Genomic DNA, 22765 nt, shown 5'->3' with positions numbered 1-22765 from the left:
CATGATAGCAGTGTTCCAATATCTCAGGGGCTGCCACAAAGAAGAGGGAGTCAAGCTATTTTCCAAAGCGCCTGAAGGCAGGACAAGAAGCAATGGGTGGAAACTAACCAAAGAGAGAAGCAACCTAGAACTAAGGAGAAACTTCCTGACAGTTAGAACAATTAACCAGTGGAACAACCTGCCTCCAGAAGCGGTGAATACTCCAACACTGGAAGTTTTTAAGAAGAGACTGGACAGCCATTTGTCCGAAATGGTATAGGGTTTCCTGCCTGAGCAGGGGGTTGGACTAGATGACCTCCAAGGTCCCTTCCAACTTTATTATTACTATTATTATTATTACCCACAATTTCTGTTGCTAAGCGAGAGATTTGTTAAGTAAATTTTGCCCAATTTCATGACCTTTCTTGCCTGCCACAGTTGTTAAGTGAACTGCTGCAGTGGTTAAGTCAGTAACAAGTTTGTTAAGCGAATCTGGCTTCCCCATTGACTTCCTTGTCAGAAAGTTACAAAAGTTGATCACATGACCTCAGGACACTGTGACTGTCATGAATATGAGTCGGTTGCCAAGTGTCCGAATTTCGATCATGTGACCATGGGGATGTTGCAACGATCACAAGTGTGGAAAGGGGTCATAAGTCACTTTTTTCAGTGCTCTTCTTGTAACTTTGAACGGTCACTAAATGAATGGTTGTAAGTCAAGGACTACCTGGAGTGGAATTACCAGATATATATCATTTGACATAGCAGTAATAAAATTAATACAGTGTGTTGCAGTAGGCAGCAGGATGGAAATAATTGAAACCTGAGTGGCTAGATATTCTGCAAGTAAACTTGGACACGTCTTCTCCTTATAGCAGACTTGACACATACTTTTTTGAACTACGGCTTGTTGAATAAACCATAGTGCTACAAGTCACATGCTGCTTCTTAGTAGATGTCTGAGAAATATGTGCAAATATAATTAATCACCACAAAGGTGAAGATACATATAAGCTTATGGTTATAGTAGACAATGCTTTTTTGCAATCTATTAAATGATAAATGTTTATCGAATGAAACATGGTTTATAAGACATGAGTGTGTGAATTAAATTTCAGCATTCTACCAATAAAATGTAGCAATTCGTATGCTGATGCTTTTAATAAACAATGAACTAACTTTATTGTGGATTAGACATCACACTATCAGAAAATGTATCTAAAACTGACCTTTTTCTTTCAGCCCAAGCCACATAAGGCAAACATATGTATGTGGTAAGTAGCTTTTCATTCTTGAGATTCAAAAGAGTTATTACATTTCTTGTCTAAGAGCCAGTTACATGTTGATCCATAGAGAGAGGTTCCTTGAATTTCTGGCTGACCGGGCTATATCCTTTATCCACTGTAAGCATCATTAAACTTATTTTGGGCCTTATTTTCAAGAAAACCTGTACAAAATCACACTGCTAGAAACAAAATTGTTTGTGCTACATTAGCAACCCTTAGTTTTTCTCTTTTCTTTTTTTGTGACATTTCAGGAAATATTTAGATGTTCATTCCATGGACCTCGTCAATAATACTGGAACAACTGATGAATTGAAAAGGTGATGGGTGTTCATGAAACATTTCATGACTGGCTTTCTTAATCTCTTTCTAGAACAAACCATGAGAAGCGCACAGAATGAAGATCTGAATAAATTCCTTGCCAGCCTAGTGATTAATAAAACCCTTTTTCATCTATAGCACAACTTATTGTGTATCCATACACAATAAGATGCATAGTTGTTCTCTAGCATTATCTTGCAAAAAAGATTTGAAAATCCCAGCATAATATGGTGCAATAAACAAATTTATCTCCCTCCCCTCATTAACAAAGGAGATAAACCACAGTATAAAAAGTATACATTTATCATTTTGGAGTGGTGGCAGTGAGATTTTAAACTGTGTTCAATTAAACCTAAAAGAAATAGAGATGAAATTATGCCAGTTCTGACCAAATAAACCTACCAGCCTTGCCACAGATGTAGAAGCTTTTTAAAAAGGTTATCAAGTAATGAAAATAGCTGGTAAATGGTTGTGAATGTTCAAGCTGTCATATTTTTCCCAATTTCCCCTACTTTCTGCAGGCTCCTCTCTGACCTCTTTGATCTGAAGGATTTTGAATCAAATCCTCGCTCTGCTATCTTGTTAGATTTGTACTTTTACACCATCCAGTTCAGCCGGGAGCAGGGCTTCAACCGGGAACAAACCGCTGCTTTCTTCTCAATTGTGAAGGATGTGCACGAGGCCTGTGTGGGTAAGGAACTGGGTGTTGAGAAAGACAGAAAAAAAAGAAGGTTGTATGAGTGGAGAAACGTGGGTGAAGAAGATGGAAACCGTATTTATTTAATGACTTGAATAGCTGGACTTTCACGCTGCTTCGGCCCCAAGGTTCTAAGCAACGTATTTCTTTATTTACTTGGAGTTTTAATAGTGCAACAGGGGGTGCGGTAGATATGGGAGAAAATAATAGTTTTTTCAGATGTCCAAATCACATTAAGCTTCTGCAGTTTGGCCTGATCCTGTTTGTCTTAGGCTGGCTGTGGTACCGCCAGTCCCATGTGCTCTTTTTGCCTTTGATGTTATGTGGGCAGAATCGTGAGAAAATGTCTCTGTGAATAAGAGCAGCCAGCAATAGAATTGGAAGGGAAAAGGGTCCCACCAGAGTCAGTGATATGGAGGAACAGGGCAAAGAGAGTCTAGAACTGGAAAGAAGGATGCTGTAAGGTTTTCCACTTAGCCTCACAACTGCCCCAGCATTACTCAGGAATTTAAAAGAGCCAAAGAAACTCCTGAGTCGAGGTTTCAGCAAGCAAACAACTTTTATTTTGATCAAAATAGAGTTGGGTGACCCCCATCTCTCTTCGTGGCTGGTAGAGAGATGAAGGCAACAACCAGAAAAGATGTCTTCCACCTTTTATACCTTTCCAGAACAAAAAGATCAGGTCTTGGTACTAGGCATAAGATGGCACAAAAAAACAATTCCTAGATGATGACTCATACACAGCAACCCAGGCTCCATCCGTAGCTCCTTTCCCCCCTCCCCTTACTGTGCTCTTTTCATATAAGCAATCACCTATACCTAAAGCATGAAGCCCTTATATATATATTTTCCAATATATATATAAAGCATCTGATCAAGCAATTAACTACAAAATAAAGATTACAAAATAACAAAACAATGATTACATGATAACACTATAAGTATCAATATAAAATGGTTACTATATATAAAATAAATGCTAATGTCAAACTTAAACATACTAAAATCATAAGCACAATAAAATCCCTTCAGATGCAGAGGAAAGGAGAGAGGTTGAAGTGGATCTTCTGCTTATTCCTACCATCTGTTTTTGTGCAGAAACACCGCTGCCCAACGTGGAGGAATGCTACAAATATTTCTCCGAACTCCTGTTCTGCCACTCCATTCGGGTGAGTGTGTGAATGCCGGGCAGGCCAAAAGGAGCTTTACGTTTGCTTATCCACATACAGGTAAGTCCTCGACTTTCAGCAGTTCATTTAGTGACCGTTTGGAATTACAACAGCACTGAAAAAAAGTGATTTACGAGCGTTTTTCACCCGTACGACCATTGCAGCATCCCCATGGTCACGTGACCAAAATGCAGACGCTTGGCAACTGACTCGTATCTATGACGGTTGCAGCGTCCTGGGGTTGTGCGATCCTCTTTTGTGACCTTCTGTCAAGCAAAGTCAACGGGGAAGCCAGATTTACTTAACAATCGCGTTACTAAATAACTGCAGTGATTAATTCAGCAACTGTGGCAAGAAAGGTCGTAAAGTGGGGCAAAATTCACATAACGACTGTCTCACCAAACAGAAACTTGGAGCTCAATTGTGGTCATAAGTCGAGGACTACATGTAGTTTGTTTTGAATGAAGCTCCCCTGCAGAGGGCCTTCGTCCCCTCGTGGTTCTTGCAGTGGTTCTACGGCTGTTTTCCTCTTCTCTTTCTCTCTCAGAGACCCCCCTTCAGCATCGACCTCTTCAATCAGGACCAGCTGGTGCTCCTCACCGACTACATGATTAACACTTACTTTCGTCACTACAAACTTTACAAGTATGCTTTCACCCCACAGGTAAGGCAGATTTCCTTCAGCCCAGGCAGTGCTAGGGAAGGGCCGGTGTTCTCTTGCCATTTTCCTGCCCTGGGAAACGAAGAGCATCCCCTCTGGGAATTGGCCCAATTACAAAATGTGATCTCTGACATCGCTTGGCTACTCCTGAGAATTGTATTGCCGCGAGATGAAGCAGCAGCATCTTTATGAAGGGAGCATCAAGCATCCCAAACACAGAGGTTCAAAAAGGCGAAATGCAAGTGTTAGTCCATCACTCTGGGCCACGGGTCAGCCGGAGCCACATGTGGCTCTTTGAGCCTTCTCCTGCGGCTCCCAGCCTCCTCTGCCGTTTGCAGAGAGAGAGACAGAGAGAGGCACTTACACTTCCCTTCTCTCTCTCTCTCTCTCTCTCTCTCTCTCTCTCTCTGTGTGTGTGTGTGTGTGTGTGTGTGTGTGTGTGTGTAAAAAAGAGAGTAGCCTTACGCTGTTCCAATGAGCTGACAAGCTTATTGGGCAGGGCTCCTGCCTTTGCTGCGTCTCTGCAGGAAGCAGGAAGGCAGGAGAGAGCCAGCCCAATAATGTGTGTCAGCTTCTTGGAGAAGAGCCTGAAGCCAGCTTGCCAGGTGAGGAGAAGATCAGAGAGAGGGAGAGAGAGGGGAGGAAGAGAAGGAAAGAGGGAGAAAGAAAAAGAGGGAGAGAGAGAGGGAGAGAGAGAGGGAGGGAGAGAGGGAAAGAGAGGGGGAGAGAAAGAGAAGGAGAGAGAAAAAGAGAGGGAGGGAGGGAGAGAGAAAGAGAGGAAAGAGAGAGGGAGATGAAAGAGAGAGAGAGAGAGGAAAGAAAGAGAGAGAAAGAGGGAGAGGAAAGAGAGAGAGAGAAAAGAGGGAGAGAGGGAGGGAGAGGAAAGAGAGAGAGAGTATTCATGCACAGCAGCCTCTATTTCTTTTTAATTAAACTCTTCAATCAATCTTCCTACCCCTTGCGTGCGCGCACATGTTTTGCGGCTCCCATTGTTTTCTCTGGGAAACGGGTCCAAGTGGCTCTTTGAGTGTTTAAGGTTGCAGACCCCTGCTCTGGGCTCACAACCCCAATTCTGCTTTAAATCAATAGGTGAGGCTGGACATCTCATTCACCTATATTGGGATGCCTGAACCAGAGCCCAAAGAGGAAGGTGAGTGTGGAGGTGGGCCGGGACTCTTTTGCATCTCACTTTTGAGATCTACTGTATTCCACTCCTATTTTTAGTTGGGAGGATGAAAAAAAGGAACAGAGCAGGCTGGGAAGCCTTCTTCCTATAGAGCTAAAACTAGTGAGAATTGGATTGGAAAGATGGCTTAAGAGAGCTTTCCCCCAATCTGATGCCCTCCAAATGTAGTTGTCTTACCAATCCTGTCAGTCAACTGGGCACTGTAATCTAGGGGACAACAGTAGGGAAGATTGATACGCTAACAGTGTTTCTCAACCTTGGCAATTTGAAGACGGGTAGACTTCAACTCCCAGAATTCAACTCCCCCAACGGGTTGGATCTGGAGACATGACATGGGCTTAGGCCAGGGGTAGGCAACCTTGGCTCTTTTATGACTCGTGGACTTCAACTCCCAGAATTCCTGAGCCAGCCATGCTGAGGGGAAAGGGAGAGGTTTCCAAGCTGAGCCAGGCTGGCTCAGGAATTCTGGGAGTTGAAGTCCACGAGTCATAAAAGAGCCAAGGTTGCCTACCCCTGGCTTAGGCCATTGGCCAGCCTAGATATGAATTCCTTTTTCTGAAAGAGGTTTTCAGATGGAGATGGTCTTTCTCAGCTCCATCAGTTTGAGATCCTTTCACTTGGTAATGAACCGTGGACCTCGGGTACGCAAGGTGGGTGTGCTGCCATTGTGGCCTTTCTTCCTTTCAGGGGCAAAGTTTTACAGGACATCACAGGGCCCAAAACTCACCAATAACTCTCCCTTCCAAGCTTGGCTTGCCTAAAACGAGCTACCTTACTACATCAACCAATCGTGTAAAATAATAGGATTAAAAATAAAAAGAGTATTATCTGATCCCCCTTTTCTTCCAGGGCTGCCAAAATATTTGGCATATTTCTCTTTTCTATATAGGAGCTACAGCTGAGAGCGCTGAAATGGGACTGTCTCCTTTACAAGAGGAATTGGAAGAAGCTGGGGCTCCTGCAGAAAGTAAGTTTGGGGGGGGCTTCAGAAGCACAGGGCTTAGGGCTAGTACGGTGTGGCGTAAGAGTTTCGGAGGTGAGCTAAACCGGGTGTCAACGATCCTACTGGACTCCTGGGTCAAGAAGGACGCGAAGGCAACCAGACTCAGGAAGCAGCGGTTTTACTTTAAGTCAGGGCTTTTCAACCTTTTCACCCATTGTACCACTTTTAGGATATGGCAATATCCGAGTACCACCAGTCGCCTAGCAAGGTGTCACAAACTGGATGACCAAAAAAAAAAAAAAAAAAGGAAAAAAGTGATGAAGTTCAGGTAGTCCTCGACTTACAACAGTTTGCTTAGTGACTGTTCGAAGTTACAATGGCACTGAAAAAAGTGCCCCCAAGGCACAGCCGAGCAAGACACCTGCCTGCCCACCCGGCGGTGCTCTTCCTCCTGTCCGAGGTTTTCATTGTTGTGAGCATTTCTGTTGAGGATTGGCAGGGGGTGGGGTGGGGGGTGTTTGGTTTTTATTCCCCCCGTCTGCTGGGTGGTTGCAGCAGGTTTTGGTCACTTCACATGACCCTGGGACACTGTGACCATCATAAATATGAATCAGTTGCCAAGCATCTGGATGTAAATCACAAGACCCTGGAGATACTGCAACATCCCAGCTGATTGGCACTTCTTCAGGGCTCAGCGGAAGCACCAGGATCAGCGCCGAGCTTCAGCTGGAGCTTGGTGCTGATCCTGGCGCTTCCGCTGAGCCCTGACAGCCCTGCAGCTCCAGCCATCTCTCGCTCAGGCTTGTGTGGTGCTGCCACTGGTTCAGCTCATTCCCCTCCCCCGCTACCACTTTTCTAGGATGGTCGCGTATCACCTGCCAGGTGCCAATGTACCACAGGTGGTACCCGTACCACTGGTTGAAAAGCCCTGCTTTAAGGCATCGTTGGCATCAGCACAGAATTATAGCACAAAAGATCCTTGCTGAACAAAGTTCGCGCTGGGAGCAACCGCCTTCCAGCGCAGGTTAAATGCACTTGCTTCAGTGCCACCCCACCTTCCGCCCAAATAGCCAGCAACCCCACCCTCCAATTACCCAGCAACCCCACCCTCCAATCACCCAACCAGCATCCGGCTGTAGTTAGTCCAAAGCGCAGCAGCTGTCCCAGCTTGACCCCCTCCCTCCTGTTTGTCTGCGCGATCTTCAGCCTTCTGGGAAGCCCCGCCCCGACAGCGCGGCACTCCTGCTCGTCAGCTGTCTGGCAGCTGCTCGTCAAGCTGTTCAGGCGTCTCCCCCCGCATGGGCGCGGCTCCCAATGTCGTCCGGCGCTTCGCTCGGCATCCGCCACACGCTAACCGCCCATCAGCTGTCCCGCGGTTCAATCGCCCCTGCCGGAGTATCGCTGCTCAAGCTGCCTCGCCGAGACGGTGAGCTGCGTGGAACCGGTGCTGGCCGTGCTCTCCCCCAACGTGCTGTCCTTCACCTTCCCCCCTCCTGTATGTCGAGCCCGGGAGGGCTGGACACCGGGGCTTTTCAACCAGTGGTACGCGTACCACTGGCGGTACATTGGCACCTGGCAGGTGGTACGCGACCCTGCCTAACCTAGACAAGAGTAGCGGGGGAGGGAATGAGCTAAAGCGGTGCAGCGCCGTGAGAGAGTCCTCAGGAGCTGCAGGGCAGCCGGGCCAAGAAAAAGGCCCCAGGATCAGCATTTCCGGCACACCTGGGAGAGGTAGAAGGAGGAGGGGGCGGGGGAGACAGGAGAGGCTATAAAAGGAGGCAGTTTTGGTTGGAGAGGTAGAGAAAAAAAAAGACTCCAGAGAAAGAGACAGAAAAGGGTTTTGTTAGAGAAGTGGTAAGGAGAAAGAGGGGGGAGAACGCTTTCCGGGAGAAGTGTGTGTGAGAGAAAGAGAGAGCAAGGGGCTCTTGCGAGCGAAGGGTGAAAGAAAAAAAGGAAAAAAGGGAGGGGGAGAAGGGAAAAAGAAAAGGCATTTCTCTGACTTTCTCTGTTGCAGTAGAAGGAAGCATTAATACTGAACCTCAGCTTTGTACTTTTCCAAACTAGCCATTTCTATAACAACAAATGAATCTAAGAGTAAAACCCAAAATCCTTTTTTTTTAGTCATAAAGTTTTTGACCCCTTGCTAAGCCACTGGTGGTACTCGAATATTGTCATGTCCTAAAAGTAGTACAATCTCTGAAAAGGTTGAAAAGCCCCGAGCTAAACAATCCACAGCTTCCTAGATCAGGGCTTTTCAACCTTTTCACCCATTGTACCACTTTTAGGATACGGCAACATCCGAGTACCACCAGTCGCCTAGCGAGGTGTCAAAAACTTGATGACCCCACCCCCCAAAAAAAGGAACAAAGTGATGAAGTACAGGTAGTCCTCGACTTACAACAGTTTGCTTAGTGACTATTCGAAGTTACAATGGCACTGAAAAAAGTGCCCCCCAAGCCACAGCCAAGCAAGGCACCTGCCTGTCTGCCCGGTGGCGCTCTTCCTCCTGTCCGAGGTTTTCATTGTTGTGAGCATGTCTGAGGATTGGCAGTGGGGGTGGGGTGGGGGGGTGTTTGGTTTTTATTCCCCCCATCTGCTGGGTGGTTGCAGCAGGTTTTGGTCACTTCACATGACCCTGGGACACTGTGACCGTCATAAATATGAATCAGTTGCCAAGCATCTGAATGTAAATCACAAGACCCTGGAGAGGCTGCAACATTCCAGCTGATCGGCGCTTCTTCTGGGCTCAGCAGAAGCACCAGGATCAGCGCCGGGCTCCAGCTGGAGCCTGGCGCTGATCCTGGTGCTTCCGCTGAGCCCTGACAGTCCTGAAGAAGCGTTGATCCTGGTGCTTCCACTGAGCCCTGACAGCCCTGCAGCTCCAGCCGTCTCTCACTCAGGCTTGTGTGGTGCTGCCATCGGTTCAGCTCATTCCCCTCCCCTGCTACCACTTTTCTAGGATGGTCACGTACCACCTGCCAGGTGCCAATGTACCACAGGTGGTACCCGTACCACTGGTTGAAAAGCCCTGCCCTAGATTGCCCCCTTGCCATTAATAGCCACTCTCTTTTAGCCTCAGGAGGGAGATAATAGTTCTCTATCTTTTAAATTATAAATGCTAACTAATACATGATTTTGGGCAGTGCGGGACCTGAAGCCTGAGTGGCTAATGGCAGTGCCCCTGCTTATTAGTAATAGGAATAGCCCTTAGACTTATATACCACTTCACAGTGCTTTACAACCCTCTCTCAAGCGGTTTACAGAGCGGGCATGTTGCCCTCCACCAATCTGGGTCTTCATTTTACCCACCTCGGAAGGATGGAAAGCTGAGTCAACCTTGAGCCGGCGAGGATCGAACTGCCGGCAGTCGGCAGCATTAGCCTGCAATGCTGCCTTCTAAACACTGCGCCACCCCCACCCCCCAGGGCTCTTTCTTAGAATTACAATTTCACTCTGCCTCGCCCGTTTATAGGTCCCACGTCTGCACTGCGGGACTTCATTGTCTCACAGCTCAACCAGGAGTTAGCCCAGCTGCGCCTTTCCGTCGACCAGCGTCTAAAAGCCACAGAGGACCAGTTTAACGCCAAGTTGAACCAGGTGGAGAAAGGTTCTGCTGCCAGCAAGGGGGCTGCCAAGGGCAAGAAGAAGTAAGCAGATTAGGAAGGCTGGGGCGCAAGAGGACCGTTGCCTGTCCCAGGGTCATTTCTTTATTTCTGGGGCTTCTGCAGAAAGGGGTCACCACACAAGACCAAGAGAGTTCACAGGGAATGACGGTTGAAATATGGGGGGGGGGGGCAAATGGATTTCTAAAAGGCTTTTGAAAATGTGATAAGGGTTTACAGAAAATCTCTTCTTGAGATGGTAAGGTCATATAGTAAGTAGCAGGAACTGTTGCATAAAGCACGTGATGTTAGGATATTAAAATGTGGTTAAAATATTGTCTACTGTTTTATTAATTTTTTTTCTAGGTCAAAAGTAGCAGCATTATTAAGGTCAAAGGCCAATCTGAGACTGAATACAGGTAGTCCTCGACTTATGTCCCCAGTTGAGCCCAAAATTGCTGTTGCTAAGCAAGGCAGTTGTTAAGTGAGTTTTGCCCCATTTTATGACCTTTTTTGCCACGGTTATTAAGCAAATCTGGCTTTCCCCCCACTGGCTTTGCTTGTTGGAAGCCAGCTGAGGTTACAAATGGTGATCCCGTGATCCCAGGATGCTGCACCCGTCAGAAATACGTGCCATTTGGCAAGCGTCTGAATTCTGATCGTGTAACTACGAGCATGCTGCAGTGGTCGTTAAGTGTGAAAAACAACAAGTCATTTTTTTCAGTGCCGTTGTAACTTTGGAACGGTCACTGAATGAACTGCCAAAGAACACCTTTAAGGATTTATTGAAACCAAATTAATCGAGTCATTCCAATATGATTAGTTCCCATATTTAATTAGAAAACAAACCCTAGAGCAGTGATGGCGAATCTTTTAGAGACTGAGTGCCCAAACTGCAACCCAAAACCCACTTACTTATCACCGGGTGCCAGGTGGGTGTGGCCCACTGGGTGGGCGTGGCTGTGGTGGTCATGGCAGATTGGGTGGGTGTGGTCAAGCTGGGCATGGTCACTTCGATGTTGCTCGTGGGGAGGGACGCCTGTGGGGGCCGGGCAGGGTTGGGGGAGATCCAGGGGGTCTCTGGCAGGTGGGGCAGTGGGCAGGAGGCTCTTTCTGCAGGGTGAGGGGAGGCAGGGCGGGGGTGCCATTGTTGCAGGGCAAGGTGAGGCAGGGGCCAGGACAGCTGCTGCCTGACACCATCGGCCCCCACACAGAGGCCACTGAGCGCATGGGGGCCGACAGTGCCTGTCAGCAGCCACAGCCTGCCGGCCCCTCGACTGGTGCATTCTGGGGCTCCGCAGCTCACCAGCAGCAGTTCAGAGAAGCCGCCTCTGAGCTGGACGGACGGCCGACAGCTGAGGAGGCGATGCAGTGGGTCGTGCCCGGAAAAAGGAGAGCATACGAGGCCAGGAGGGATGGGACGGGGGGAGGGAGGGAAACCAGCCGTGCCGGGATGCATCCGGCCACGTGGGACCTCAGCGAGTTAGTGGACGGCTGATTGAAGAGGGACGGTTGCCATCTCCGGGGCATGGCGCGTGTGCCCACAGAGAGGGCTCCGAGTGCCGCCTCTGGCACGCGTGCCATAGGTTCGCCACCACTGTCCTAGAGAGTCAGTTTGGTGTAGTGGTGTAAAATGCTGGATTAGAAAGGATCAGGAGGTCTTGAATTCTAATCCCCTTTCAGCCATGAAAGCTGGCTGGGTGACTTTTGGGTGTCACACACTCTTAGCCCAACCCCACAGTGTGGTTCTTGTGAAGGAAACAGGAAGTGAGAGCGTTATCTGTATGCTATCTTGCGTTGCACAAGATAGACGGGATATAAATACGTTCAGGTTTTCGCAGGTTTCTGGGGAGCCTGGTGACTTATAGGCTGAGCACTCTTGGCCAACGTAACGCAGCCTGGCTGGGCAAAGAGAAATATTTCTTTCACTAGATTCTGCCTGGAATCTGGCTGTGCCAACTAGACGCCAATGGACTTGGTGTGGTTGTTTTTGGCAAACTTCCCCTGGTCCTATCCCAGTTCCACCCACTCCGTCATTGTGGCCTAAGCATTTTTCCTGGGATATGCCAAATTCGAGATGCGTCGTTCCCTCCCCTTTGGGCAGTGCTTGGGAATTTCTGGGGCCTGGGGCAGAACACGATGGGGGGTAAATGAGCGTGTCTGGCAAGACCCCCATTTCAGCAGGAAATTATTATGAATTCCCGTTCCAAGTCTTGCAATGAAAGGGAAGCCCACGTCGGAAGACAGCTGAGGTCTCATTTCAACTTTTATTATAGTCTGGACAATCGTAAGGTGGGGGGAAGGCAGACAACAACAACAACAAAAAAAAAACCGAGAAGCAGTTCAGCAGGAAGGCCACGTCCACTACCTGATTGCAGCAAAAAGGACAGATGCAAAACCTGATCCCACAACTGATCTCCAGTACTGACCAAATCCAGAGACACGGACTGTTCCTTCAGCCGAAGGGACTGCACTGACGGATGAGACCCCCCTGAACGGTCCTTACAGCGCAAAGGCTACGTCAGGGGCTCCGGGTCTTGCAGCAGAAGCATGTTGCTCTCCCCAGCCCCTCCCTCTGGACCAACACCATTGGTGTGATGTTAGCCCTACCCAGGTCCAGAACAACCTTCCAGGTATAATCGGGGAATCTTGTCCCATCAGTCCGAAATTCAAGGTTCCCCCAAATTCCTGTTCTCTAGAAAGTCAGTCTCTTCCATGCACGAGGAACCCAAAGGAGGACTCTAACCATTGGCTGTCCACCCCTAATGGGGCAAGGATAAGGTTCAGTTCCGTGTACACCCCCTGCCCCTCAGCATCCAGGGATCACCCCGTGCTGTTTCACGGGGACTGGAAGGCATCTCTCTAGTTGAGAGGGTCTTCCACCGCTGACGACGGGGCCTCCTCGCCTTCTGTGCCTAGCAAGACCAACTGGATGGCCTTTGGCATGTTTTCAAAGAGGGCAGCCCGGTTCTGTTGCTCGCCCTTCTTGACCCAGTGCCCGTAGATTCGGAAGGCACAAGCGTCGATCAGCTTGCGCACTCCCTTGAGGGCATAGGGGTCGCACAGCAGCAGCTCCTTTGTGACCGGACGCACTCGCCGATAGCTGGAGTAGATGCGGATGGAAGCCCGCACTGTCCACGCAATGACCTGCCGTGGTAAAAAAAGAAAGACGTCACACCAGGCCACAAGGTGGAGAGCAGAAGGCAAGGACGCTCGTAAGCAAGCATTATCTTAGAAGAGGCCTCTCTTCCCACAGGGTCACAAAAGAGGAAGTGGGACAGGCCATCGATCCACCAAGGGCAGCACTGACGGTGCCGACTAGCAGTACAAGTAGTCCTCAACTTAAAACAGTTCATTTAGTGACCGTCTGAAATGACATCACTGGAAAAAAAGGGACTTACGATCATTTTTTCACGCTTATGACCGCTGCAGCATCCCCACAGTCATGGGATCAAAATTTGGACGCTTGGCAACCGGTTCGTATTTATGACGGTTGCAGCGTCCCGGGATCATGTGGCGATCACCTTTTGCGATCTCTTGACAAGCAAAGTCAAGGGGGGAAACCAGATTCACTTAACAACCCCGGATCACTCGCTTAACAACTGCAGGGATTCACTGAACAAGAAACCTGGCAAGAAACGTTGTAAGAATGGGGCAAAATTCACTTAACAACTGTGTCACCTAGCAACAGAAATTTGGGGCTCAATTGTGGTTGTACGTTGAGGACTACTTGTAGTGCTTCAGGGTATTCATAGAGCAGGGGTGTCAAACTCAATTTCATTGAGGGCCGCATCAGCATTGTGGTTGCCCTCGGGGGGCAGGGGGGCCCAGGGTGGGTGCGACCAGCTCTACATTGTTCGCGTCAAGGGTGCCTGTGGGGGCCTGGGCAGGAGTGGGACAGATCTGAGGGTCTCTGGCAGAAGGGGGTGGGACCAGGGCAGGTGCCAAGGCATAGTCCGTTTCTTCATTCCTCACAAAGGGTGACACCTCCCCAGCATGCACCCAGGGGGCAGGGCCGACGCGGCAGGGGCTGGTTCCTCGCTGTTTCCAGACGGCCTTGTGGAGCTAAGACTGAATGCGTTTCAGCATAGATGGCCACCACAAAATTGTACATTGGCTCCCGGCCGGCCTGGGCCAGGGCCAAGGCAGCGGGGGCCGTTCCCTCACTGTTTCCAGGATGGCCTCGCGGACCGCATCCGGCCCCCGGGCCTTGTGTTTGACATGTCTGTCGTAGAGGCTTCACTCTTCTGCAGTGATTCTCAGCAAGTTGAAGACGTGTGGACTTCACGTCCCACAATCCCCCACCTAGCATACATAGATCTTCAACCCTGCTAAGGTTGAGAAACGCTGCTTTAGAGAGACATCAAGCATCGGGCCTGGAACCTTTTGCATCCAAAGCATGTACTTTTAACATTAAAAAAAACAAACACCAAAATAAGGTCTAGAATAAAATTGTAACTAAAACCTATACACCAGTGTTTCTCAACCTTCACAACTTTAAGATTTGTGGATTTCAACTCCCACCATACTCCAGCCACCCAACTCTGAGGGGGGGGGGGAAACCCGCATGAAGTGAACCATTTTGAAACTGTCTCCTACGCCCAGAAATGTTAGAAGCAGGCATCCTTTCGACCCAAAAACGTTTTATTTTGAGCCTCAGGACATCTGTTTTGCAGTTAAGACATTATATATACACTGACAACATGCCCTTTGGGGAATGAAGAATGGAGTAAAAATGACTTAGATGAATAAATATTTTTTTATTTATTTGTAATTAAATAAGAATATGCCACTTACCCTGAATTTATGGAAGGGGCTGAAATGCCGCTGCTCCTTTCCGTAGCGCTGGAAAAAGGGGTGTTGCAGTGCCTGCTCAGCACTCAATCTTTCGACAGGATCTACCTTCAGCAGTCGGGAGATCTGCCCAAAAAAAAAAGGGGGGGGGTTTCCCCAAGAAGCGTTCTGAGAACACAGGCCTGCTGATGGATTCTGACATGGAAAGGGAGGAATTGAGACGCAATGTGACGATTTAAACGTATATTTATATGATTTTTCCCCCCCTCCCTGTTCTGTATGTCAGGCTAGGCAGGCCAGCATGAGCTACAAAAAAAAACAAAACCCCACAGATAGTCCTTGACTTACGACAAAAATGAAGCTAGCCCATTACGATCATGAGTCATGACGGTCATAAAGTGGGTCACCACATAACTGGACCCATTTTTATGACATTTTTGCAGCAGTCCTAAAGTGACCGCTATGGTCGTAAAGCAAAACCCAGTTCACTATGGCTGTTTTTTGCCAAAAACTGGAAGTAAAAACNGGAGAACCAAACTGATACTGGCCTTCCATGATCATCCGAAGCATCAACATCTGTTTGCGGTGCCAGAAAGGGGGAGAGCCAGCCAGGAGGGTGAAAAAGATGACGCCACAGGCCCAGCTGCAGGGAGGGAGGGAGGTCAATAGTAGAGAATATTTGTAGCACAGGGTGGAACCGTGGAGTCCTTGGCGCTCTCTGAGCTTGGTTGCTTCCTTGCAGACGTTTCATTACCCAACTAATCATCAATACAATCAAGCAGTAAACAGTATCCTAATCAAGGAACCACCGAGGACACTCCCAACAACACTGACAGGGCAAGCCACTTGTATATAAACAACAGGCTCCCTCCCTTCTAGCACTGATGACGTTACCTAGTTGGGCAATGAAACATCTGCAAGAAAACAATCAAGTTCAGAGAGCACCAAGGACCCCAAAAGAGATTATTTTCCAATGACCCACCCTACCTTGGCTGGCAGGTGGGGACAACTGTAGGCCAGAATATCTGGCGCTCAGCAGGTTCGGGAAAGTTCCCTGACCCCCCCCCCCCACTCCATTCCCTAATTATAACTTACAGGTCCACCTCCTTCCCGTAACCAGGATGAGTCTCGTCCATGGAACATTTCAGTATCTCTGGTGCCAGATAGCCTGGGGTACCGCATAACTCTGCAGGGAACAGTCACAGATTCAGAAAAATGCAAATTAGGAGAACTTTTCAGAACAAGAAAAGTGGATGCATAGCGTACGAAAAGACGCCACAGAAACAATGAACTGAGCTTTCCTGCCTGCCCTGTGGCTTAACAGGGGGGCTGCCCCATGGGCCAGGGCAAATGGAAAGGCCCGCCTTCACTGTCTCCACCTCTCCAAAGATGGGCCACCGGATGGGACCCCCGCCTCACCTCGCAGTTTCTCCCCTGGCTCCAAATGGCAGGAGAAGCCAAAATCGGAGAGTTTGATGCTAAGATCATCGTTCATGAGGATGTTCTCCGGTTTGAGGTCTCGATGGATGATGCTATTCTCATGAAGGTAGCTCACGGCTTCCAGGAGGGCTCGCATGACGCATCTGAAAAAAGGCAGAGGGAGGCCCAGTTGTTGCGAGGACCAGGTCTTGGGGCCCTCCACAAAACAGCGAGGAGGAGGGCTCATTAAGTTATGTGGTAAAAACATTCCACTACTCTAGGGCCAGCAGAAGACCGCCGGTTTTTACCTGGTCTCCTTTTCACCGAGGGTTACCTTCTCTGTAAGGTAGTCAAAAAGCTCACCTCGCCTCATCCTGCAGGGAAAACATAAATTAGGGACTAGGAGCAGAATCAGATTACTTCGGTTATGCTGTCTTTCTCATATTTATTTATTATATTTAGCGTACGGCTCTCTTTTTCATAATTACAATTTAATTTAGGATTGGCGACATTTAAGATGAGTGTATTTCAACTCCCAGAATTCCCCAGCCAGCATATCATTTTATTTCACAGAGTGAATCAACCCCTTGATTTCCCCCCCCCCCCCCATTTTCAAAGGTTTGCTACTTACAAATCAAAGACTAGGAACATGAAGGTGGATGTCTCATAGGAATCTATAAGAGTAACTGGAGAAAAAAAGAAGAATTGTCCCTTATATCAGTGATGGTGAACCTTTTAGACTCCGAGTGCCCAAACTGCAACCCAAAACCCACTTATGCATCATTGAGTGCCGGGTGGATGTGGCCCATTGGCTGGGTGTGGCCCATTGGCTGGGCATGGCTGCGGTGGTAACGGAAGAATGGGTGGGACTAAAAAGTTCATTCAATTCCAACTTTGCAAGATCTTTTTTTTTCCCCACAAGTTGAAATTGATTGATTGAACTTTTTTTTTTTTTTGCACACGGCGGCGGAGGTCTAAAGCGAAAAGGTTTTATAAAACCCAGATGAAGGCCTAGGACTGGGGCAACGGCACGCGTGCCCACAGAGAGGGCTCTGAGTGCCGCCTCTGGCACCCGTGCCATAGGTTCGCCACCACTGCCTTATATCGTAATTGCTTCAGTATTTATAAAATGGCACTTGTGTCTAATGGCAGAATACAAATGTGGAGCCCTCAATTAATGACCCACAAGCCCAGAATTTTGATTGCAAGTCATTGCGGCCATTAAGTGGGTAACCACGCGACCGGATTTGATTTTATGACTGCTTACAAGTCACTGTGGGCATCAAGCAAATCACATGGTCATTAAGGGAATCCATTCTCCCAAATAGGTGGTTTTTACTGGAAACCAACAAAAATGCTAGAAAAGGCAACCCCCCCCCAAAAATAGATACTCCAAATGGTGGTCATGTGATTGTGGGATGCTGCAACTGGTCATAAATGCAAACAGATTGTCAAGGGCCCAAAATGCAATCACAGGACCGAAGGGGGCTGGCACAACAGCTTCCCCCCAAGACCAACCTTTCCTTTTGATTAGTGCCAATCATTTTATTTCTTTAGCTGATAAATTTATACCCATATTTTCCCATCCAATAGTGCTTGGTTAATAAAAATATATAAGGCAGCAATGAAGCACAACTTTTTCAAAAGAAAGCTGTATAAATAGAATCCATGAATCGACCTCTTAGAACAGTGATGGCGAACCTTTTAGAGACTGAGTGCCCAAACTCCAACCCAAAACCTACTTATGCATCTTCGGGTGCCAGGTGGGTGTGGTCCATTGTGTGGGTGTGGCCCATTGTGTGGGTGTGGTCCATTGGGTGGTGTGGCTGCTGTGGTAACAGCAGACTGGGTGGGACTAAAAAGTTCAATCAATCAATTCCAACTTTGCAAGATCTTTTTTTTTTCCTGCGAGAAGTTGAAATTGACTGATTGATTGAACCTTTTTTTTTGTACACAGCGGCGGAGGCCTAAAGCGAAAAGGTTTTATAAAACCCAGCTGAAGGCCTAGGACTGGGGCGATGGCGCGTGTGCCCACATAGAGGGCTCTGAGTGCCGCCTCTGGCACCCGTGCCATAGGTTCGCCACCATTGTCTTAGAACCACCACAATCTCTTTGTAGGATGCTACCCGTGATTACACCAACAATTTAAGGAGTCAGCAGAATCCGTTGATACAATGCAGAACTGTGCAGGAGCAGACTGCTCAATAATTGTGATTTTAGAAACAGCAAGGAACAAGCACAAAGTTATTTGGAGGGGGGAGTTTTTTGTTTTACTTATTTTGTCCCTGCCTTTATTAATCAAGTCATGATTAATCAGAAGAGAGGGGAAGCATCACCCAAGCAGAATGACATCAGCAAAAATGGAACGGACAGGGAAGAATCAAAAAAGGACATTCACTGACAGACCCAGTTTGATCTAATGGTTGAAGCACCAGACTAGAAACCAGGAGATTGTGAGTTCTGGTTCCGCCTCTGGCATGAAGACTGGCTGGGTGACTTTGAACCAATCACTAGGAGACTGTGAGTTCTAATCCCGCCTTAGACACGAAAGCTGGTTGGGTAATTTTGGACCAATTACCAGGCGAATGAGCTCTAGTCCCATCTTAGGTACGAAAATTGGTTGGGTGACTTTTGGCCAGTCATTCTCTCTCTGCCCTACCTGCCTCACAGGATTGTTGTTGTGGAGAAAATAGGAGGAGGGAGGAGTATAGGCAGTCCTCGACTTATGACCACAACTGAGCCCAAAATTTACATTGCTAAGTGGAGACATTTGTTAAGTGAATTTTTGCCTCATTTTACAACCTTTCTTCCCAGAGTTCTTAAATGAATCGTTGCAGTTGTTAAGTTAGTAACACGGTTAAGTGGCTTCCCCACTGACTTTGCTGGTCAGAAGGTCGCAAAAGGTGATCACATGACCATGGGACACTGCGACTGTCATAAATATGACTCAGTTGTCAAGCCTCTGAATTTTGATCACATGACCGCGGGGAGGCTACAGCAGTCATAAGTGTGAAAAATGGTCATACGTCATTTTTTTCAGAGCCATTGTAACTTTGAACGGTCACTAAACAAACTGTTGTAAGTCAAGGACTACCTGTATTATGTACGTTCGCTACCTTTTGTTACCTCTAAAGCAGGGGTCCCCAACCCCCAGTCTGTGGACCGGTACCGGGCCATGGCATGCCAGCAACCGGTCCGCACAAACAAGCAAAGCCCCATCTGCGGGATGCAGGCAGCACACAAAACCACGCACCCTCTGGTCTGCGGAAAAACCTCTCTCCACCGAACCGGTCCCTGGTGCCCAAAAGGTTGAGGGCCTCTGCTCTAAAGTAATAAAGGCGGGATAAAAATCAAATAAATAAATTTGCCGTAGAAAGAGATGCTAAGAGATGGGACAGCCACTCACTGATGAAAGGGTGACCGGAGACCTGGCGCAGGATGGTAATTTCTTTGCTGGTGGACAAGCGGACTTCTTCCAGCTGCTGCGGGGTCATGCGCTCCGGGGTTACCTCAATAATTTTTACTGCATACTCCTGGCCCGTCTGCTTGTGTATACATCGCCGGACCACACTGCTTACGCCTCTGCGAGTGGGATGAGAATGTACAGGAGAATCAAGTTTCGAGAAACACTAATGTCCCAGGCAGGAAAAATAAATAGAAGAATGTTTCCATCCCTCCGAACCATTCTATTGCGTCACGTCCCTTCTCCCTTCTAGCCTCACCTGCCAATAACATCCTTGGGGTCGTATTTCTGGTAGAACTCCTTGGCACCAGCCCAGTCTGGAAGCTCGTCATCCAGGCCCACGTCTCGCGTCATTTTACTGCAAGGCTGGTAAACCGCAAGTACCGGTTCAGCTTCTGAAATGCACAAAGAGGCAAAAGGAGACCTGTGTCAAAGCGCTGGACGCTCTCTGGACTCAGCTGCTCCCTGATCTGCATGCACACGTCCGAGAGGAGACCTAGACGGGGAAATCAACCTACGTGATGGCAGCCTCAGGCCGAGACATTCCAATCCACACATGGCTTTCGTGGTGGACTTCATGGAAAAGACAAAGGAAAAGGACTTAAATTGGACCGAGGGAGACTAATCCCCTCTCTGAAAATTTCACTCAGTGGCAGGATGGATTTCAAGACACATTGTAGCCATCAAGATGCTCTCCCCTACAGTCAAATGGAGCTGTAATTCCTCCTTTGGATTTATGAACAAATAAAAAAATCAATCAATCAACATTTTGCAACCTTGTGCTACAATGGGGTAGATTCCCCATTCCTGTGAGCAAATCAGGGCAAAATAAAAAGCCTGATGCATCCCACCACCCACCCATCCCTCAGAGAGCAAAACTGCCACAAAGATTTGACACACAATCCATAAACAGTATAGGAAATAATGGGATTAGAGGCATGACCAAGCAAAGATATCCCTTTAGAATATTCCACATATACATCAGCCTCTACAATTCCGCATTTTGCCCACAGTCACACCTTCTTCCTACGCCTGCTTTTCCATCCCAGTGGAATCCTTCACTCCTAAACCTCGAAGACTCATTTCAGAGCCTCGTTTTAGCCTCATCACAATCTTATAATCTGAATCCAGATCTCCCTTCAATAAGGGTGTAAAACTTGCAGATGTTTGCCTAGAAATATAAATGTCATAAATTTCAACTGAAATGGGATTTTTTTTTTCAAGTAAAGAAGCATTAAGCCTGACAGTATATTCAGTGAGGGATCCTTGGTGGTCTCTGAGCTTGCAGATGTTTCATTACCCAAACTAGGTAACATCATCACTGATTATGTTATGTAGTTTGGGCAATGAAGCATCTGCAAGAAAACAATCAAGTTCAGAGACCACCAAGGACTCTTCATTTCAACGCTGAGCTACAAATATTCTCCTTTATTGGTATTTTAATAGCATGGTAAATCATTTGGCACTGAGAACATTCCACTTACTAGGCTGGCTTTCTCATCCTCGTGCCCTCTGGGGTGTTAGACAATAACTGTAACTGTCAGAATTCAAATATCCATTTTTCACACTTGCTAAGAAATCTATGAATTGTAGTCCAAGATTTCCAAATAATACCAAGAAAAAGGGGGGTTATCCCAAGGCATTCATTGGTTGCGCTGCTGAATCTACAGGCCGAAATTCTCCACAATTTAGTATTAAAAGGGCATTAGAAGGGCATCTTCCATCTCTAAGCACTACTGAGGGGTTTGATAAGAAATGATAGCAAGAAACCCGCTTTTAGGGTCTAGATTCGGTACATAAAGGTACGTCAAAGTATATAAAATCCACAGGCTTTTATCTATGCCTTATCACAGACACACAAACACACACAGATTTGGAGATCTGCCACTTTTTGCAGCACTTGGACCTTGCTTTCTAGGCATATCTATGTTACCGGCCTACCTTCCAAGGTTGTTGCAAAAATTACTCAGAAATCAGATATCACGCGTGCAGCCATCGGAGCACCTAAGACATAACACAGAAAGCGCTGATTATGCTACAAAACGGGCAGAGGCTGCCCTGCGGCGAAAGCTTCCTCCTCCACCCGAGTCGCTCAGGCACGACAGAAATGCACTCTGCATGTTCTCAGAAACTAGAGGTTTACATTTCAGGACCGTGGCCTAGCACCGGCAATAGATTCCGGGGTTGAGTGGTTCTGGGTCCCGCGATGCCACCAACCATTACCCGCCTATCTTAGCTTATAAGCGCGGTCCGCTCACCTCTTTCTCTCGCCTCTGCAGGGGGATCCCCTGTTACGTAATCGACTCCCGCGCTTCCCGCACAAAAGGGCGCCCCGAGATCCTTACCCGGCGGCGCCTCCGCTTCAATTGACTGAATGACCCCCCCAACGATAGCCGGCGACTCCCGGGCCCCGCCCCTTCGATCTGATTGGTTCGCGCTCCTTCAATGCCCCCGGGGAGTGACCAGAGCGACCAAAGGGATCCGTCCAGACCGGCGAGAGCAGCGCCCAGTGGCCAGACGAACAGAGGGGGAAGGGAGGCGGGCTGTCGAAAGGCAGAAGCGAATCAAATAAAGAAGAAGAAGAAGAAGAAACAGAGGAGCGGGGATTAAAAGAGGAAGCGCCGTTTCCTACCCGCCACAGGAGAAAGCTCAGCCAATCAGAACGGAAGGTTGCAAGTGTCAGGCGGATGAACCAATCGCCTGCTGGATTTGGATAAGGGAGCGAGAGGAGAGCGGCTCGGTAAACAAACTTTGGATAAAATTAGCCAATCGCGAAAGGGAAGGGGCGGGTGCTTTGCGCGAAAGGGTTATTCTAGGTTTCACAATCGCCAAAGCAAAGGTCGAGAGGCGGTGGCGGGCGAATTCTCCCACGCCTTTCTTTAAGGCTTGGTCACGTGACCAACACAGGGCAGTGTTACTACACAACACACACACACACACACATATACAGGAAAGGTACACATCCCGCCCTAGCCGGACCCTCCGCCCGCAGTGCACGAACCTCACGACCTTCTGAAGTAGATTAGGATGGGCAGCTCAAGGTCATGCCCGCTTGCCACGGATCAGCAGCGATTTAAATCTGGGTTTCCTGTTTGATCCGGCCGACTTTCTTCCACTTTATGCTATGCCACTGTGTTGGAGCGGCCCTTGCGTGTTGTTTGGGAATTATGGGAGTTGCAGTCCTAACACATCTAGAGGGCATCAAGGCTGGGGAAGAGCGCTCTAACCACTACACCTCAGTCCTTAGA

The 22765-nt window shown here is 48.1% G+C and overlaps 2 protein-coding genes across 2 annotated transcripts in view; one reads left to right on the top strand and one right to left on the bottom strand.

The window, feature by feature from the left end:
- Window positions 1–9915, top strand: part of LOC107300287 (coiled-coil domain-containing protein 189-like) — a 10908-nt gene extending 993 nt beyond the window's left edge. The window contains exons 2-9 of the mRNA XM_015829623.2: window positions 1222–1253; window positions 1517–1582; window positions 2105–2274; window positions 3379–3449; window positions 3997–4113; window positions 5200–5260; window positions 6186–6263; window positions 9712–9915. Coding sequence (XP_015685109.2) covers window positions 1249–1253; window positions 1517–1582; window positions 2105–2274; window positions 3379–3449; window positions 3997–4113; window positions 5200–5260; window positions 6186–6263; window positions 9712–9890 — 747 coding nt within the window. The 5' untranslated portion in view covers window positions 1222–1248 and the 3' untranslated portion in view covers window positions 9891–9915. The remainder of the gene's footprint in view (window positions 1–1221; window positions 1254–1516; window positions 1583–2104; window positions 2275–3378; window positions 3450–3996; window positions 4114–5199; window positions 5261–6185; window positions 6264–9711) is intronic.
- A 2188-nt stretch (window positions 9916–12103) lies between these two features.
- LOC107300286 (phosphorylase b kinase gamma catalytic chain, liver/testis isoform-like) lies at window positions 12104–21475 on the bottom strand. The gene is made up of 10 exons (XM_015829622.1): window positions 21459–21475; window positions 19777–19912; window positions 19461–19636; window positions 16686–16740; window positions 16363–16428; window positions 16055–16218; window positions 15731–15821; window positions 15125–15278; window positions 14639–14761; window positions 12104–12988 (listed from the first exon to the last, which is right to left on the bottom strand). The coding sequence occupies exons 2-10, from the start codon at window positions 19869–19871 to the stop codon at window positions 12704–12706; spliced, it is 1209 nt and encodes a 402-aa protein (XP_015685108.1). The 5' UTR covers window positions 19872–19912; window positions 21459–21475; the 3' UTR covers window positions 12104–12703.
- Window positions 21476–22765: the final 1290 nt, after the last annotated feature.

The sequence above is a fragment of the Protobothrops mucrosquamatus genome, unplaced genomic scaffold, assembly GCF_001527695.2.
Source record: "Protobothrops mucrosquamatus isolate PMUCROS unplaced genomic scaffold, P.Mucros_1.0 scaffold6574, whole genome shotgun sequence".
Taxonomy (NCBI): Eukaryota; Metazoa; Chordata; class Lepidosauria; order Squamata; family Viperidae; genus Protobothrops; species Protobothrops mucrosquamatus.
The sequence above is the reverse complement of the archived record's forward strand: the minus strand, read 5'-3'. Positions and strand labels throughout refer to the sequence as shown.